The sequence below is a fragment of the Vidua macroura genome, chromosome 16 (genome assembly GCF_024509145.1).
Source record: "Vidua macroura isolate BioBank_ID:100142 chromosome 16, ASM2450914v1, whole genome shotgun sequence".
Taxonomy (NCBI): Eukaryota; Metazoa; Chordata; class Aves; order Passeriformes; family Viduidae; genus Vidua; species Vidua macroura.
The window spans coordinates 3469029-3488646 of NC_071586.1; the positions used below are offsets into that span (position 1 = coordinate 3469029).

The 19618-nt window shown below is 48.1% G+C and overlaps 1 protein-coding gene across 4 annotated transcripts in view; it reads right to left on the minus strand.

Moving 5' to 3' along the window:
* The window catches only part of GSG1L (GSG1 like), a 56029-nt gene that overhangs the window by 13414 nt on the left and 22997 nt on the right, over positions 1-19618 (minus strand). For all 4 annotated transcript variants that reach the window (XR_008439656.1, XM_053992250.1, XM_053992248.1 and 1 more), the window contains 3 exons: positions 10365-10517; positions 6173-6284; positions 809-976 (listed from right to left, as the gene is read on the minus strand). Coding sequence is in view for 3 of the 4 variants with exons in the window: in XM_053992250.1 (XP_053848225.1) it covers positions 809-976; positions 6173-6284; positions 10365-10517 (433 nt within the window). In the remaining variant the exon portion in view is untranslated. The remainder of the gene's footprint in view (positions 1-808; positions 977-6172; positions 6285-10364; positions 10518-19618) is intronic.

Here is a 19618-nt window from a genome sequence, read left to right on the forward strand (position 1 = left end):
TTTATATCACTTCAGGCCATAGATTTTGGTGAGGATTATTGGTACTTCTCAGCTCTTCATCCTGTGAGGATCCATCACCCTGTGGAGCCCACCCCTGCTGTGTGAGCCCAGGATCTGTGTGTTCTTCACAATCCACAGCTTTAACCAAAGCCTGAACTTTCTCACCAAAGAATGAGGGCAGGAGGTTGCTGGAGCAGCCACAGGGACCAGCTGCTGGGCAGAGTGACAGAGCATCTCTGGGCCTTGGGACCCACCAGGACTCCAGGCCACCTGTGACCCTGGTGGCAGGGTGGGTGGCACGGTGTGGGTGTTTTGCTGTGGATTTGCTCCAGAGGATGGGTCGTGCAAAGCAGCCAAGGATGGGTTGTGGGCATGGGACCACATGTGGGAGATGGCAGCTCCAAAGTGGCCTGGTGGTGGCTGGAAAATGCCTCAGCAGCTGTTGGGATTATGGGGAGGTGCCTGCTGCAGGTGCTGAGGAAGGATGGATGTCACATTTGGTACACCCCCACAATTTTACCTTTCTAGAGAGGGAAAATCAGCTTACATTGGCAGCACAGCTTTTTGTGAATTGGGTGCATATTGTAAAGATTTTAATGAGTACAGGAGAAAGGGTGGGCACTGGGACAGCACAAAATTTAAGAAAAACCAAATCAAGGAGGACGTTTTGTGTTTGCCTTTCACACACGCCTTTCCCAGGTGCCTCAGAGTCTCACCCACGAGTGCTGAAGTGGGTGAGAGCCTGGCTTTTCTGGAACCAGCAGAGTCCATGAAAACCTCCCCTGATGGAGTGACTGACTGCACTGACCTTTCTCTGAAGTACTTGATGGCTTCCTGGTCTAGGAAGTTCTGCTCTTCTCGAAAGCCCTGCTCAAAGATTTTGCGCTTGTGCCTGAACTCAATGACAGTCTTAGTGTAAGAGTTGAGGGTGGTGACGGAGGCCGCCATGCAGCAGGTGAAGGAGCCCCACGCCAGACTGTGGAGAGAGAAACCAGCAGACAGAGCTGGGTTACACAGCAGCTCATGCCATATTTCTGACACACACACACAGGCTGGGACCAGGCAGGGAAGCTGGAGTGACAAACCCATCTCATCTAAGCTCATCTTACCTCCAGAGACCTGTGGCTCGTGCTCAGGCAGGCAGGAGGCTGGGCTGGGGGCTGGGCACAGCCTTCATGCCATGGAGAGCCCTGTGCTAAGGTGAACACTTAGTGCACTCTGACACCAGGGCCAGACACCTCCTGAGCTGCCTCTGAAATGCCTCAGAGCCTTGCAGACAAGTGCTAAAACCCACACACTCCTGGAGGGAGCAATGCCCCAGAGAGTCTTTTGGAGCAGTTTTCCCATCCCTGGGACACTGGCTGCACAATGCCACTGCAGGGATGGTTTCTAATCTGCTGTTCATGCCTTCCTCAGACTACTGTATTTCCTTCTTTCCTGGTTCATGGACACCTCTGGCCTTCCTGCCTTGTGTCTGGTCTCTGAAAGCCTGACCAGAAGAGAAGACAACACTTCCAACCTGGGGGCTTCCTGGCTGACTCCCCAGTGTGAAGGCAGTGCCAGCCAACCTTGGCCAGCCAGGGCCAGGACACCTGCAAGTACCAACCAGGAGCACAGGCAGGCAGAGGGAGAAGGGAAGTGGAAGGCAAGAAAAGACTGGCCCAGTGCCAAGCTGGAACAGCAGCAAGGGTTGTCCTGGGTCTCCTGGCAAGCAGGGTCAGCTGGGAGCTGCTCTGTTCCCTGCTTGTGGACAGGGCTTCCCCCCAGCTTCTCTTGCTCTCCCTGACCTCAAGTTCAGATGGGGCCAGCGAGGGACTCATGGCCCCAAGGAGTTGAGATGCTTTTTGAGCATGAAATGAGGCTGCAAAAACAGGCCCTGAATTACTCCTTTTGTCTGCAGAAGTTCTCTGCCTTCCAGCTCCCCTTGGCTTCACACTCAGCCCATCAACTCTGGCTACACATAGTTCACAGTGGCTGCCCAAGTAAGCTGGATTAACTCCATCATCTGTGATGGTGGCACACTTTACCTGCTCCTTTTTGCACTTTTCCTATAACAAATTGATCTGAATTATGCAGAGCAGAAAGTACCCAGCCCCAGTAGCATTATCTTATAAATACACATCGTCAACACAGCTCTCAGCATGAGCTGTTTTCCCATTCTGCAAAGGACCTGCAGACAAGGAAGCAGTTTCTCATTTCAAATTAGACAAAACTTGAAAAAGAGCACATATTCATGGACTGAAAAATTCTGGGGGAAAAAATGGCTCAAGTAAACAGAAACGGCTCATTTCAATGATTTCAAAATTCAGCTTACAACAAGTTCTGCAGGGACTCCTGAGGCAATGAGATGTGTGGAGGCAGCTCTTTCCCTGTCATTTTTGAACCTGTTTGCCAGATGCAATCAAATGAGGAGGAAATGTAGTGACCCTGAAGTGAGTGACAAAGTTCCCTGAAGTCTCCCATGGCTGGGGGGAGAAGCAGGAAGGGAGCTTGTGCTAGGTGTGAGTGTCCAGGCACAGCATCTTCCTGGCCTGCTGTGAGTCTGCCTCCCACGGGGAGTGTGGGGAAGAGCTCCAGCAGCTGCAAACATTTCCAGCTGGGTTCCCAAGCAGTATCCAGGAAGAAGCCAGCCAAAACCACATGCCTCACTGTGCCTGGGAGGTGCCTGGGGAATGGCATTTGAGGGAGAATTTCTCTTGGATGTTTCTGATGGTTTCTGATGATATCAGAAGTGCTGAAAGGTCCAGAGAAGGAAATACAGAATGAAGCCTCTCAGTGCCTGGAATTTGGGAAATCACAGTAATTAGGCAATTAGGATAGATGTACTTTAGTTTTTATGGACCTTGGTTAAATGCTGTTTATTTTGAATTGTAAAGAGTGGTTGTCCTACCTTAGGAGTTTCACCTGCCTTAGGTAACGGCCTCTTTAGCAGCAGTGTTGTTAATACTCCATGCCAGCTGTGCCCCAGATGTGCTGGGCCTGTACCCAGAGACCGTCCTGCAGCTGAGCTCAGGGCTGGGCTCTCAGGTTCCTCCATGGCTCAGACAGCTCAGGCTTTTTATATTTATTTGCTTTAGAGAGTCTGAACTCGAACATCTACTGATCCTCAGAGGCACTGAAATCCCAGGCCTGGAGAATGCCCTGGCCCACTCCTGAGTCGTGTCAGAGCCCAGAACAACCTCCAGGCTTTGCCAATGGCTTGGGAATGGGGTAGGACAACAGCCACCACCCTGAGACATCTGAGCAGACCATAAGCAGCCCGTCCTCATTTTGGGGAGGGGTGTTTTTATCATTCCCTTTTGATAGAGGGGAAGTAGAGTCACAGAAAACTTAGTTTTCCCACTGGCCCTTGGGAAAGGGATGGCAGTGTGGAAATGCCAGCTCCCCAAGACCCTTTGGCTCTGGGCCATGGGGACAGTGTTCCCTGGCCCCACTTGCCAGGGCTGTTTCAGTTCTCTGGGCTCTGCTCTGTGGCTGGGGGCTGCAGTGGCACATTTACAGCAGGCTGGAGATAAGGGTGGTGGTGACAACTGCTGGGTCGGGGCTTCTCAAAGCTCATGTTCCAGGACAGCATCAGAACCCAGGCGGAGCAGAAAATAATTCCTGTGTGGTTAATGTGTGGTTTTCCACCAGGCTGGGTGGGCATTTGTAATTAACTCTTCTTAAAGAAGGCGCTTGAGTCTGGGTGGTGCCGGGGGAGGTTCTCTGGTCTGTACAACAGTGCTGGCTCAGTGTTAGCTGGAAGGCAGAAGCCTTGGTTTTGCTCCTTTTGACCTCCAGCCCTTCCTTTTCCAGGTCTGCTGCCCATCACCAGCATGGCACAAGGGACCCCATGGCTGTCCTCAGGCTGCTGAGCAGCACTGCAGGCTGAAAATGCTGCTGCTGCTCAGCCCTGTGCCAGCTGAGCCGGTCTTTGCACCGTGCCCCACATCCTGCATGGATAAATGGGCTGCCCTGGAAGCATCAGGGAAGGGAGGGATGGAGGGAAGGAGACTGCTGAATGCAAGAAGGAGCTTTGTGGCTGCAGGGGCTGGAGAAGAGCTCAGCTCCCAGAGTGGCTGTGTGGAATGAAGCTGAGCTCTCACCCCAGGAATTTGGGCAGAGGGGACATTGCTCCCACATATTTCCCTGCTTGTGAGTATCTCAGAGTCCTCCACAGTGAGACCCAGTCCAGGAGCAGTCCTGGTCCTTGAACCAAAGCCCACTGTGCCTTCCCTGGCTGTGGCTGCCCAGGGACAGCTGAGGGAGAGGCTGCTCTGGGACAGGGCTGGGGGCTGGACTTCATCCCCAGTGGAACACAGCTCCCAGCTCCATCTCCCATGGGACACAGCTCCCAAACCCATCTCTCATGGGATATCACCTTCATCTCCTGTGGGACAGCAGCTTCCAGCTCCATCTGCCATGGGACACAGCTCCCAAACCCATCTGCCATGGAACACCAGCTTCATCTGCCATGGGACACCATCTCCCTATCTCTGTGGGACACAGCTCCATCTCCTGTGGGACACCAGCCCCATCTCTCATGGAACACCAGCCCCATCTCCCATGGAACACCAGCCCCATCTCTATGGGACACCAGCCCCATCTCTCATGGAACACCAGCCCCATCTGCCATGGAACACCAGCCCCATCTCTCATGGAACACCAGCCCCATCTGCCATGGAACACCAGCCCCATCTCTCATGGAACACCAGCCCCATCTGCCATGGAACACCATCTCTATCTCCCATGGAACACCAGCCCCATCTCTATGGGACACCAGCCCCATCTCTATGGAACACCAGCCCCATCTCTATGGAACACCAGCCCCATCTCTATGGGACAGAGTTCCCAGCTCCATCTCCCATGGGACACCAGCCCCATCTCCCATGGGACAGCAGCCCCATCTCTGGGGACACAGGTCCCAGCAGGGAGTGTGGGTGGGATGAGTGGGCCAGGGAGAGCTCAGGATGCCCTGAGGGACCCTGGTGCCCACTCTGAGCCATGGGGGCTCTTGGCTTGCACAAGATGAAGGAGAATAATCTAATGAGTGTTTATCATGCAAGACATTTAACAACATTTTGAAGTCTGAGTATTGCAGTAAATTACAAAATAGATTACTGAAGACAAATACGCCTTATTATTTAAATCTATTGAAAATTATACAATTATTGTGACAGATTTGTTATAAATATTAATATAAATATTATAAATGTGAATGCAATGTATTTATAAGTCCATTATCACATGCAATAAATATTCATTATTGAGACACCAAATAAGCTGTATTTTAAATATAATGTGATTTGTATTTTGTAACATGTTGCTAAAATGGTAGTAACTCCTCCTATGAAACACAGTGGAAAGAGGTGAGAAGGAAAGACTAACAATTCCCTACAGTGCTGTGCATAAGAAGTATTTACTTGTTGGTGTTAGCAAAGATTGTTGTCTTTGTTTTGAGATGGAAAGAAAATAAGGTGCTATTTTTAGAAATTACAAGAAGAAAGTATTTTCCCTATCCATCCAAAGAGGCTGATGCCTCTGGAGGACTGGGGATGTTGTTTGCAGGTATTTTTATTCTCCACAGCCTCCTGCTCTTGGTAAGCTTATAAACATGCAAGCAATATAACACAGTTGCTGTGTCTTGGCCAAGTTAGTTTTATGTGATTTTAGAAGATAAATGGGAAAGGTAAAAAAAAAAAAAAAACCCAACAGAAAAAAAACATGTCCATTTTCCCAAGCCTTCTCCCCATGATCCACAGGGAAATCTCATGGTGCCAGGAGCACTGCACCTTCCTCTGCAGTTGTGTTCAAAGCTGCACTGTAAGGTTCAACTGAGACATTAATTAAAAACAAGGGGAAAAAAAAAAAAAAAAAGCTCAAAGTCTCAGAAATGCCATGGCAATTATGTTCCTAAATTGAACTTTAATGAGAGTGCTCAATCTGTGTTGGTAATTGTGGGTGCTGTTTATTTACAAATGCTCTGTACCTGCTGATAGCACAGCTGCTGCTGCACTGAACTGTCCCCCACACCTCAAAACCTGCACGGCCCTGGGGGCTCGTGCTCCTGCAGGTTTGGCAGCTGGAGATCCACAGGGGAGCTCCTGGCAGCTGGAGGTGATGTGTGCAGCATCCCAACAGGCTGATGGAACAGCTCCAGAGAGGAAAGGGATGAACGTGGGGTGACACTTACCAGAAGGACCATCCATAGTCCCAGGAGTGTGGTCGCCAGTCCTCTGGCCCAAGGCTGACTGTCACTTGGAAAACTTGGGTGTACATCATGTGTGCCACCATCCCCAAGAGACCTGGGAAGCAGGGATTAGAACAGGAGTTTTTGTGCCAAGGTTTGTTATCATTCTTGAGGGAGCTACTGCTGGAAGTGCTTTGAGAGCTCCAAAAAAGTCTTTGTTGTACTTTTATGCCTCCTGTTCTACTGTGGAGGAGGGAGCTGCATGGGCAGAGGAAAGATGTGACTGAGAGCTCATTATTTTACATCATTCTGAATTCTCAATTAAGAGAGGAGTTGAAGAAAGAAAATCGTTGAAGAAAATGCTGCACAACGAGCATCCCCACCAACCCTGCTGCTGCAAACCAGCGGTGTGCCACCCACAGTCATCTCACAGCCCATCACAGACACGCCTCAGGTGAGAGAGGGAGGAGAGAGGCTTCTGCAGGCAGTGCAGGCTCAAGGTGTTCATGCCACACAACCGTATTTTGCTAGGATTTATGAATTTGAACACTCATAAAACACTGGGAAGTTGCACCAAGAAGTGATATGAGCTTGGTTCTCCTAATGATGTGTGGTGAGAGGACCCCATTGGGATACTTTTGGTGGTGCAGGGCTGGTGATGCTTTTGTGACACTGCTAGAGCTCACTGAGAGAACTGCAGCTGGGTGAGGATCAGACTTTCAGTCTCTGTGAAGTTAAAGAACAAGGCTGCAGTAAATCACAGGGTGGCCTGAGTGGCTCTGCCTTTAGCTGGCCACTGTGGTGCTGCAGTTTAAACAGAAAAAAACCATCTGAACTTTATATTTAAACAGCCCTTTGAGGAAAACCAAACCCTGCTTTTCAAGCAGTGGTGGTCAGGAGCAGCTCTGAGGCTTGGAGTATTTTCTAGCTACAGTAATTTGGGATGTTCCTGCCATGGCACCTGGGAAGTGCAGGGTGATGATCCCCAGTGAGCTCTGGAAAGTGTGGGTTCAGGCTAAGGGGGTGGGGCTGCATCACTATATCCCAAACAGTTCTTGACAGATGTGCAAGAGCCTCAGAGTGGCAGTTCAAGGCACTTAGGAACACCAATATTCTGCCATGGTGGGTGCAGTGAGGTCTGTGTGCTACACTTGGACCATTCATTCACTGTTCTCTCTGGCCATCTAATTTTTTCTGTGGTTGCTCTTCCTGTACATGGAAGATCCTGATTTCCCTTCCCCAGCCACACCCAATTTTTGGCTCGTCTTTCCTTCTTACTCTCAGTACCTAAACCACTCCATTAGCCTCCCCAGACACGTGGATAATTCAGGGCACTTCTGGGGGAGGGAAGCTGGGGAATGTTTGTGTTGTGGGCATGTTGAGCAAGACCTTCAGCAAGACAAATGTCAGATTTGATACCAGCAAGTGCAGAGGCTGAGGGAAGACCTTGTGTTACAGGGAGCTGGGGTGATTTGCTCAGCTGCCTCCTGTTGGAGTGACACACTGCAAAGACAGGAGGTGGAAAGAGCAATTCACTCCAGGAGAAATGAGATTTGGGCAGGGTGGGTGGCCTAATGGGAGCACAGCAAAGTGCTGCACACCTTGCTTTTTTCCTGGCTGTATTTAATTTCCAGAATGCACCGGGAGCTTGCTGAACTTTTTAAATCAGTGGATTTTTCTTCAGCTGACAGTTGTGCCTTGATCTTAAGTTTGGAGTTTGCTGTTTCTATATGTCCTGTCAGTAATTTTTCAACCCTAATAAAATATTACAGCCTGCCCTGAGACCTGTCACAGCCACTCAGAGGCAGCAGGATGTTTGGCACTGCCAGGACGAGCCTCAGCAGGGCTGAGCTGCTCGGCTCTGTCACACAAACCTTGCTCAGGGTTTGAGCCACCTTCAGCCCTGTGGCTGTGTGGGAGGCTGAGGTGACACTCACTGATGCAGGTGAGGAGGAGGAGGTCACCAGCACACTTTGGAAACGTTCTTTGTTTTATCTGCCTAATGGCAGGGCGGGATGGAGCTGGGTCTGCACCTGGCAGGGCTGTTGGTGCTGTTATCCACATCCAAATTAAAGCAGAATAATGCAAATCTTTTGTTGTGCTGCTTCATTCACTTTTGATTTGGTCTATTTTAGCTGTGCCTTGCCAAGTTCTCCGTGGGGAAACCCTCTGGTCCTTTTTGCTGTACACTTAATGAGCTAAAATGAGCTGCCTGTACCACAAATCAACAAAAGCTCCATGCCCAGGACCATCTTTTCCCCCAGCTGGGAGAAGTTGCTTGAGGCTGGGCAGGGAGGGCACAATGCCTGTGCCCATCCGGGCTCCAGGGTGAGAGGTGTTTGTAGGTGGAAAATCCTGGAGTGGTTGGCAGTGCAGAAACACTGATCATTCACAGCTGCTTTGAGACCCTGAGCCCTGCAGGACCAGAGCTCCATGGAGGTGTCAGCAATGGGAGAAATTAAGGAGCTTTGGAAAGCTGGAGATGAAGGAAATTTAGAAAAGACAATGTATTTTAAAGCATTTTCTGATATTTTTTTACTAGAAATGCTACTGGTGAAATATATCACATTAATTAAAATGTTTTATTATAAATATTACATGAGAGGTATATGTAAGTTTTTTAGTTTGTGTAAGGTTGAGAGGGATGCCAAAATTGTGATGTTGTGGGGTATTTTTTAGTGGCTCATAGAAACAACAATAAGTGGCCACAGTGTTGGGATATTTTTTCCTAAACTTTAGATGTTGAGCTATGAGAATGTGGAGATCTCATTGCACTTTTATGAGGGAACTCAAGCATGAATTTAATGAGGAGCGTTATGCTCCAATGGAAAGTCCTCTTCATTACCTAATTTCTATTAAGCTATGTCATTATAAATATGCTAAGCTTAAATAAATATAGTTTTCTTTGTTTCCCCTGATATCCCTGCCATTGAAAATAACAGCTAGCAGTGTACTGGGGTTTGGGGTTTTATCCTTGTTTCAATTCCTCTATCATTTTTCCCAGTAAAATTTTGAAGTTTATATTTGGACTATCTTGGCAATGTACTTAGAAAGAGGGAAGGCCAAAATAAAAATAGAAAGTTGTGTAGGAAAGAAAACTTCATCATTCTTACGAAACTTTAAAACTGCAGTTAATGGTGAAGGGAGAGAGGAACAGCATGGAAGAAATTGATTGAATGCTGAAGAAATCCACATAGTTTGATTTTGAAAATGGAACTGATTTTTTTTTAAGTTCCAAATTATATCCAAAGCTGAAAAATAGAACTGCTATAAATATAGATAAATAAGAACTGCTTTGGCAGTTCTTATCAGATGCTTTTGTCACTCAGCTCTACTTCTGACCTTTCTTTTTTGTTATTATTTCACCATTTGCAGCTATCCCTGAAGATACAAAGTCCTTCCCAGAATGTACACTGCCTCTTGTAATGTCTTCCAGCCTGAAATACAGCAGGATAAAATGCACTTCTATTGCAGAAAATCTTTCTGCCAGAGAGGTCCATGCAGGAGTGCTCACATGGGCACCCTGGCTGCTTGTATAAGTCCTGGGAAGTGGGGGTTTTAGCCAGAAAAATCTTCACAGAAGGAAGTCAAGGGGCACTTAAGCACATGGTTGGGCTTATTTTAGAGAAGTGAATTCCTCAAGTTCATATGGTGAGGGGCACCAAGTACAGGCTGAGCATGAAACCAGCCCAAAGGAGCTGTTCTGAGAGATGTGCATGTCCCAGCCCACTCCTGGGGCTGCTCCTCCTCAGTGCCAGTATTAGAACCCTTTTCACTCTCCATTTTGTTAATTAACAAGATGAGCTCCTTTCTTTGGTTTTTCAGCCTCCACCTGCTTTCAGGATTAACAGAGAAAAAAGACTTTTCAGCGTTACATGTTTTTAATTTTCCTCTGGAAAATGAGTGTGATGATGCTGCAAATGGAGCTGAGGCTGGAGCTGTGGTAATGGCTGTGCGGGCTGGGGAGGGATAATTACTGCATTGCTGCTGTGAAATCAGGAATGAGGATATTCACTTCTCCCTGGAAAGAGGAGAATTTATCATGCAGTCTTTGTGCCAAAGGAACAAAAAATTATAGTGAAAAATTGCGATAGCTAAATGGGGATAAGAGAATCTTGGAGCCTCCGGTTTTTTATTCTCTCAAAGTTGTGGAATTTTGCTTTGTGGTGGTAAAAGGGGAAGGGGAGGTTCATACCTGAAAGCACAGTGAAGACAGCAGCAAAGGCATTTAACTTGAGCCCATCTATGACACTGCTTGAATGAAAGAGCTCGAGGCACATGAGGCTGAACCCGACGACCAACAGCATGATGTACAACACCTCGGACACCACTGAGAGCCACAGCACACCTGGGGGCAAAGAGCAGCAACCAGTCATCGCCTGGGGAATACTTTCAAGAGGCTAAAGTTGGCAAAAATTAATTAGGAAATTGGGAATGTCTAGGAGTAACTGTGCATTAGGAATTTTTAAGAAAAGTTGGTTGGTTTTTGCGGTTGCCAATTGTAATTTGTTTTGGTTTTTTTTTTTTTTTTTTAATGTTTATCACATCCACTGTATATTGGGAAAAAATTTCTTTACTGAAAAAGTCATTAAGCACACTCTGCCCAGGGGAGTGGCAGAGTCACCATCCCTGGAAGGGTTCAGAAAACAAGTAAAGGTGGCACTTCCAAATGTGGTTTGGGGGCATGGGGACATTTGCCATTAAAGGTTGGCCTTAAGGATTTTGGTGGTCTTTTCCAGCCTTAAGGATTCTGTAATTCACAGAGTTTAAACTTGGCGAACCATGGCCCAAACTCAGGAAAACAGAAAAAGCAGTGAATGAGGATGTGAAGAGTGGCAGGGTGGTAAAGAGACTGCAGAAAGAACAAGCTGTTGCCTGTTCTTGTTCAGCTTGGCTACAGAACCTCTGTGGGTATGTGTGAGAACCTCCTGGCTCCTCTGAGCCAAGGCACAGCTCACAGAATTAATTTCCCCACCTGTTCCACAGTTTAGCTGAGCACAATCCACCATGCAGGGAGGTGATGGCACAGGGTACCTGACTGTCTGTGTGCTGGTGGGAGCTGGACAGCCTTAGATGTCTCTTTTCCACAGAGAAAATAAATTCAGTCCATGTTTTAAAATTCTTGCCACAGCCTGTTGCTGGGGGCTGTTATTAGAAACAGCCCTGCAGGATGGCTGGTCTCATTCAGGGCGTTCTCACAGGGTTTGTGCCATGGGACTCGCCCAGAAACAGCCACAATTACAGCAGGGTGGGCACAGATGTTTGTAACATGCTCAGCTGAGGAGCTGCAGATGCAAAAATGCCTGGCTCAAGTTTCCTCAGCCCCTGGGTGCAGCCCTGAGGGTCAGGGCTCTGTTTGAGCTCTGCAGGACTGGGGGCAGTGCTGAGGGCAGGGGCTCTGGGGGCACGGGGCAGTGCCCAGCAGGGACTGATGCACCACCAGGAGATGTCACCTTTGGGAATTCCAGCAGTGCAAAACCTCCAGCAGGATCTGCTGAGTCTTTGAAAGTCACCAAGCCATGGGGTAAATTGGAGAGGATGGGAACAGATGATAAGATTGAGCCCCTGCCCAATTTCCAATTGCTGTTTCAGCATGAGAATCTGCTCAAATTCTCCAGTACATTTGCTAACCTGATAGCTAGAGAATTCACCTGGAAACAATGAGCAGTGATGGAAAATTTCAGGCTAAGCAGTTGAAACATGGAAAGTTAAGCATCTGAAGACAATGGCTTATATTAGAAAATGTTAGCTGTAACCATAGAGACTGCTACAGGCTTCACTTATATTAATACCTTCTCTCCTCACTGCGAGAGCACATGTGTGATAAAGCCTACAGTCCGGCTTATCAAACCAGATATGCAGTCTCACTTTTATCAAATATTTGAGTGGCCTCTTGGTGACCAGGCTGATCCCAGCTCATATTTTTTCTGGGAATTCATCTTTGTAATTACATCTAATTAATATGTGCTATTCGTTGTTGCCACTGTAGCTGACCTTTTGAGTTCTTAAACCACACTACAGAGATAGCAATAAATAAAGCTTTTAATTGCTCACAGTGGCTGTGTGTGCAATATTGCATCTATCAACAGCAAACAGCTGCTTATCTCACTCCTTTTAGTCAACTTAGTATCAGGCAACTGGCACACTCTTCCAAAAAGGAATGCAAGTGAGAGAGAGCAGAAACAGCAGGGTTTAGAAGGGATTTTGCCTCATTTTCTCAAACCAGCAGTGTCTAAGATGAGAGAATGATGGAATGATTTGAGTTTGGGAGAATTAGATGCTGCAAACCTGACCCACAAACTGAGGCAGCAGAGAGCCCTAACTAATGAGCTGTAATTCATTCAGCCCACACTTGAAATGTTAATGTACAACACACCTGCCCAGGTGTTTATTGCCCCGAGTCAAGCCTTGTGGACCCCCACTGGTGCTCTGTGCACACAGGGCAGTGCTGTAACAGTGTCTGCAGCTCACCACTGTGGTGTGGCTCAGCTCTGCTTCCCTGGGGGAACATCTGGGCTCAAAGAGCTGCAGTCCATGGGTAACATCAGGCTGCTGGTGCTCAGGCTTAGGGACAATTCTCTTGGGTGTTTTTATCAATGGCCTGGACACTCTTAAGGAAGATTGCTCCTGGTGATCCTAAATCAGGAGGAGACCCTGAGTCCCTTGAGAATGGAGGGTCCTTAGAGAGAGATCTCAGTAGATTTGAGTGTCACCAGTCAGACGAAATCTAACAAGGACAAATGCTGGGTTCTGCTCCTGGGCCAGGGTAATCCTGGAGCTACCTACAGAGAGGGAACAAGGAGCTGGAGTGCAGCCCTGCAGGAGGGGTCAGGGGCTTTGGTGGTGGTTCTGGGGGTTCAGGTGATGTACTCAGCTCTATATATGCACACCCTACCTGTTGCCCACCTGTGTCCCAGTGCCTGAAGCTGGTGCTGCAGTGATTTTGGAAAGAGCAGGGTGCTGGGGAGGTGCACGTGTCCCTGTGGGAGCATCTGGGTTCGTGTGTCCATTGCAAGGGGACAGGTTCAGAGGGACTGGAGGGCTCTGGGAACTGAGCCTGGAGGGCCTGGGGCCAGCTGGTGTCCTTTATTCTCCTAAGAAAGGAGAAAGGAGCAGGAGGGAGGAACAGCTGACTGTGTGGCTGCTGTCACAGGGAGTGCTTTGGCTTCCCTTCCAAAGGGCTGGGATAAGAGTGGCTTTGCAAGCAGGATCACCTTGCAAGGAAATGATGAAAAGCTCAATGAGACGTGAGTTTTGCTCTCCTGTAAATCCTTTTTCTGATGAGACACAAAGGCTGGGTGAGTTTGCTGTGGGAGGCATAGTCAATTACTACTTTTTTGGGGCCCTGTTCATATCTACCAAGGAACTCTCTTGTTTTATTCCATGGTGTAAGTGAATGCCTGCTCTGTGCCTTTTGTTTAGTGCATCCAATGTGGGGAAAGGCAAGTCCCACATGCAGTGTTTGCATAGTTCTATGTCCTGTCCTGCTTCTCTGATTTTGAATTTCATCTGAAATAATAACACCCAGAAAATGCAACCTGTGTATGAATTTTGCATTTTCCTGTGCCTGCCTGAAGCAGAACAGTTGCTTCAGGTTATTAATTCAGGAGACAGAGTCTTTCTGTTCTGTGCTGATGGTGAAGTGATCTCCCACTGCTCCTCTCTCAACATGAGATTCATGAGGCAGTCACTTGGCATCACTTCCCTCACAACCTCTTACAGCCTCCTTCCTGCAAAGTAGAGAGCTCCTTCTCTTGAGGGGACCTCAGTCATTCCAGGTGACAGGGAAGAAGATCTCCAGGGTATCCTTCTCTTTTCCAATCTTCTCTGCTGTCATCTTTTCTGTCTGCTTACTCCCCTCCAACTTGTGTTCTCTGCCCCAGGGATCTGTCTGGCCTAACTCAGCTTCTATGAAAAATCTCTCCTTCAGAAGAGTCAGGACTTGGTTCACTAGAGAGTTCCACCTGGATGGCCTGTAACTGAGGATCTGTACTCTCATCAATCAGCAGACTCCTCTCATCTTTTGGTCTCCATCCTGTTTATGCATGTTTTTCTGCTCAACAAGCCCACTGCTGCCTGTGCAGAGAAAGGGCTGGGGAGGAGCTCAGCTGGGATGTGCCACTGTGCCAAGGACATTCCAATGTGAGACCTCCCAGGAAAGGAGAGTCTTGGACTTCAAAGCAAAAGCGAACCCAGAGTGGTTTCAGTGGCGCTCCCACACACATGAGGGTGGGTATGTGTGAGCAGCCCACCCAGCATGCAAGCACCAGGACATGATGTATTCAGCCAATCTTTCCAGGATTCCCTGCAACAATGCAGAGGATGACAGCTGTCAAGTCCTCCTCATGCCTGCTGGGCTTTTTTTAGGTGACAAAATCGTGCTGGGTTTGCATGTTCCCTTCTGTGCTGGCCAGGAGCTGGCAGGGTCCTGTCTCGCCGTCCTGCCACTCTCTGTGGAACATCAACTTGTTGTCCTGTATCTGGGCCCATCCTGGTGTCTGAGAAACTGCAGGAGGGTGGGCACTGCAATCTGGATGACCACTGACAACAGTACCATCAACACCTCCTGCTCTAACGCACCTTTTCTGTCGCTTTTGTCCCTGGTGCTTCTCCACCAGCCAGTCTGTCGCCCCTCAGCAGCGCTGCTGACAATGACAGAGCCACTTCTGGGCACTGTGGGGCACTTTGGATCTTTGCTCCCACCCACACATATGCTGTATGTCACAGGTGGGACTGCTCTGAACCTGAGCACCATGAGCTTTACCTGGAGGAAAAGGGGTAACCAGCTTCAGGACAACGTCCCTGTGAAGCAAAATCCCTGAAAGTACAGGACCTGGGCTCAGCTTCTCACCCAGGATTTGAGATTAAGAAGCTGGGACTCACTGAAAGATTTCACATAAATCAACCTATATCATAGGGCTCCTGCATCAGAAGGAACCATATCACATTCATATCATCTGATCTCATGGCAGGAAGAAGATCAGTGCAGTAGCTGGGACATTAAAGAACTTTGTGTCTCTGAGCTTTGTTGTTTCCTAACCACTGTGTGAGACACTGTCTTCTCCATGGAGCTCATGGTGGGAAGCACCAGTGTCACCTCCTCAAGGGCTTAGGCCCTGCAGCAGCATTGTTACAAGGAAATTAATTTTCCAGCACTCTCCAGTGAAGTGAACATACTCTTCATTATGGCTGAGAGGAGAACTGTTACCCACAAGACCAGTGGGGTTTTAGGCACTCAAGAACTCCATGAGCCATCTGGCAGGATCAGTCCCTTGCCTTTCTGTCTGACAGCAGAGAGCAGCAGCATTTTGAGAGAAGATCCACAGATCTGAGTGTGTCTCTGCAAGGTGGTGATCAGCTCGAGCGCATCTGCCTGCACCGAGATGTTAGAAAAGGGAGATTGCAGACAGTCCTGAAGGGATGCAACAAATGGAACATTTCTTCTGACAGTGGGAGAAAGAATCTTTACCTCAGCCTCCAAAGTTCCTCCCAGAACCTGAAACCATTTCAGGTCAGCCCTGGCCACTGAGGAAGGCACTGCGAGTGGACACTCCCCCCACAGAGCTCCAGTGCTGAGCTTCCTGTGGAACAGGGATTCTGAAAAAACTCATGGGAATTCTGCTTAGAAGAGCTTGAGGCATTCAGTGAGTTCCTGATGAAGGAACCCAAAGAACAGTGTTGTTAATGACTTCCAGGAGGTTTGAGCTGAGTTTGACTGCTTGATGCCCAAAGTTCATTCCTTGTTCAAATCCATTGCCATTTCCTGACACAAAGCAGCAACAGTTCACTCCATCTTTTCCACGAGAGAGCTCTGGTTAAACTGAGCCATGTCAAGCCTGACATGTTCTGTGCTCCTTCCCCACAAAATCCGAAGATGATTCTTGTGTTGCATTTTTAAAACCATTCTCAGGGTTGTTAGCAATTTGGATTGAAACACCAAGAACTTGGATGACATCTGAATGGGATTATGTGCAGATGATAAAGAAACATTTGCTGCTGTTTCTGGAATGTCAGAGTTCCATAATTTCAATTACTGTTGAGTTTTTGAGATTAATGAGGCCAACAAACCAGTTCTGGAGAGTTTAAATCACATCTATACCTCCTACCACCTACAGTCACATCAGCCATGGAGTTTGATGCACACTTGTCAAATCAGAAAAGTTGGGTTTTGGTGCCAGCTCACATTGCCAGCGGGATCTGACGGCAGATTTTGAGGTCCTATCTCCAGATGAAAGAATGAAATCCTCTTCTGGCTGCTCCTTCAGGCTGCCCAGACCATGGAAATGACTGACAAAGATCCTGTGCTGGTGCATGTTCTCAAGGAAACACTGAAGAGGTGGCCAACACAGGAATTGCTGGGTGACTTCAAAGCAGTTTGAATCCATAAACATGAGCTGTTGGCTCTTAAAGGATTTCTTCAGGGAAAATCATATTGCTATTCCTGAAGGATGTTGCTGAGTCATGTTAACCATGTTATACCCAGCAAAGGCAAGGATTGTGTGCCTGGAAATGTCTGTCATGCATTTTGGAGAGTGGCTTGGAAATTCTCCAGCATAAAAAAACCCAGAAATGAATGTATTACCTGCCATGCTGTGACACTGCCTGCTGAAAGCCCAGCCTTCCTGAGCAGTGCCCATGAAGAAATGGCCTGGAATCTGTATTGATTTCTGAGGGCCCTTTCAGACAGAAAATTAGTTTCCTAACTGGGGCAGACTCACATTCAGAATGCCTCAGTGGGAATTCATCCTCCTCAGAGCACTGCCTCAGCCTGTGCTCCCTGTGGATCTGTGGCTGCTGCATGCCAGCCCTTCCCAGAGCACAGCTGCCTCATGGGGTCAGGGGCTGCCCAAAGCAGCCTCACCTGAGCTGTCACACTCTGTCCCTGAGCAAGTGACCCGGCTGGACAATGCTGCAGGCAGACAGAGAGCTCTGGGAGAGCTTTGCAGTTCCTCATAACTCAGTGTCACACGTCTGCCCTGAGAGCCAGGGTCTGTCTGAGCTGTGGGGAGACACCAGCTCCAGTCACTCCTCGGCCAGTTCAGCCCTGAGCTGTCTGACAGAGTCTGATGGGCAAGTAGGAGCTCTGGGGGGTTTTCTGCATCACAGTTCATCATATGACAAAAACCCTTCTGTCTGCTCAAAGCAGTGGAGCTGAGCAACGTGTGCTCCTAAATCCTCGTGCCTGACTGAGATGGAATCAGGAGCGTGGCACTTGAAGGACAAGCCAGTGCTGCCTTGTTGAGCAGCTGAGGAGACATCAGTGTCCAAGCAATGCTGTCCTGGAGAGTGTGGAACTCCTCACCTCCCTGCTGGCAGCTGCTAACCCAGACACTGCTGCTGCTGCCCGGGGGAAAAAGTGCTGCTCTCACCCTGTGGCTCACCGTCATTGTCCCCAAGATCCCTGAACTGCCACAAAACACTGGAAACCACAAGAGGCTGTGGGACGTCAACTAGACAGGTGTCACCCTGTGTGTGGGGAAAGGAGCCCTGTCTGAGGGCCAGCCCTGGTTCTGGGGGTGTGAACTTGCACCCTGCAGGTGGCATCTCTTTGTGCAAAGGCATTTCATTCTCCTCCTCGGTGTCCATTCACACTGTGGCAGCCAGGGACATGGGGAGTTGTTACCCTTGCTCGTGTTAGCAGCAACAAAAAGTTCTGCTTATGTGGCCTCCTCGTCTGTTCTTGCTGTCCTTGTGTTTCTTGACTCATTGCTCTGCTTTTTCACACTTAGTGACTTCGCTGGAACTGACACCTGGGTCTCACTTAAATCTCTCCTCTTCAAGAGGGAAGAGAGGAAAAAATAAGGCAAATGGGCACACACTGAGAAATGTTGTGCGCATTGTTTTGGAAGGGCAGTAAGGCCAGCTTCATGTAAATCTCACTCTCTCTTCCAGTGCCATTTGGATGGGTTTAATCATCTGCTCTTCCCTGCTACTCCAATCCTGGGAATTCCAAGCCAGAAATGCTGGAGTGATCAATACAAAATGGTGAAGAGAATAAACCCTGAGCATGTTGTTGTGGCTGGCAGCGGGCTGCGCGCTGCTGGTCAATGCGTCACGGCAGAGCCGGCCATCTGCCCATCCTCGTGCTGCACAGAGGCACACCACAGAGCCACCAGAGACACAGCAAGCTTCAGGGCCACTGAGGTACCTAGAGCTGCCTGCTCCACTCAACTGCATCGAGCAGCAAGGCTAGATAAAGAGCTGGCAGCCAGACAAAGGACTGAGCCTTGCAGAATGTGAGAAACCAGAGGAGGAGTACCTGACACTGCTGAGGGGAGAGAGGCAAAGCTGTGTTTTGGTTTTGTTTAGCTTTAGCTCTTGGTTAGCTTCTTTATTTTGGAAGGTGATGTGGAGCTGTGACTCATAAAATGATTCTCTTCTATGTGGTGCTGACTTTTGATGGCTCTGGCATCGAGCAGATTGAATCCTGTGTATGATACTGAGCAGACTGTGGGATATCTTTGTATCCATAATCTCTTTTTCCTGGTGTAGTAGTAATATAATGAGTAGAGCAAGACAGTGGAAAAGATGATGAAAAATACTCTAAAAGAGAATTATCCCATGTACCTTACTAAATATACTTGGGCTCAACGTTTCCCTTTGAAGACCATCAGTGCAGGGCCCGTGATGTACTTCCACCCTCAGCACTGGGCTGAGAAATGAATGATGTTCAGACCAGTGTTCCCCACATCTTGGCATCCCCAGTGTGAAAAACAAGACTGTTTCCTCCTTCACTAATTAGGAATTTAGCTTGAGTTCTGCTGGTAAGAATGGCTTCATCTTTGTAAGTCTAATTGCCCTTTAAAACTAACTTCAGTGATTCATAACAGATGTGTAAGAAAACACAGATAAAATACAAGTAACACATTTTTTTCCTGCACACTTAATCATAGCTCTCCTGTGACAAGTGCACAGGTATTTGCCTGTGGGTATGGATTTACCCTATTGCAGATACATGAACTATAATGCAATAGGAAGTATTCAAGAAGAATACAGAGCCTGTTTTGGAAAGTGTACAGTTCTTTTGGGATACCAAGTTACATTTCTTTTTACTGATGCAGGTCTCTAAGTGCTCCTCTTAGAAAACTGATCCTCTTTTTTTCTTCTTAGGAACATCTATCCAGTACATTAAAAAGGAGGTTTGTTTTTTAACTTGGCTGCTACAAGTCTCGTTTCTCTCTTTTCTAGCCTGAAACCTGCTCTGCATTGTCCTTCTCATCCAAGTTGAAACAAGTGTTTCCCTATTTTTGACCATAAATGACACTCTTCTCTCTATGTCTTTAAATTTTATTGTCAGTGCTTTGAGCTGGGGCTGGCAGGGGAGGGATGAGAGGTGCTCACAGGGAGCTGCAGGTGGGTACATCATGAGTACTTGTGGTGGCATGGTGACTTCTTGTTTTGTTCTTTGGTTCCTACGATGATCCTAATATTTCTTTTTCATCTTAATCT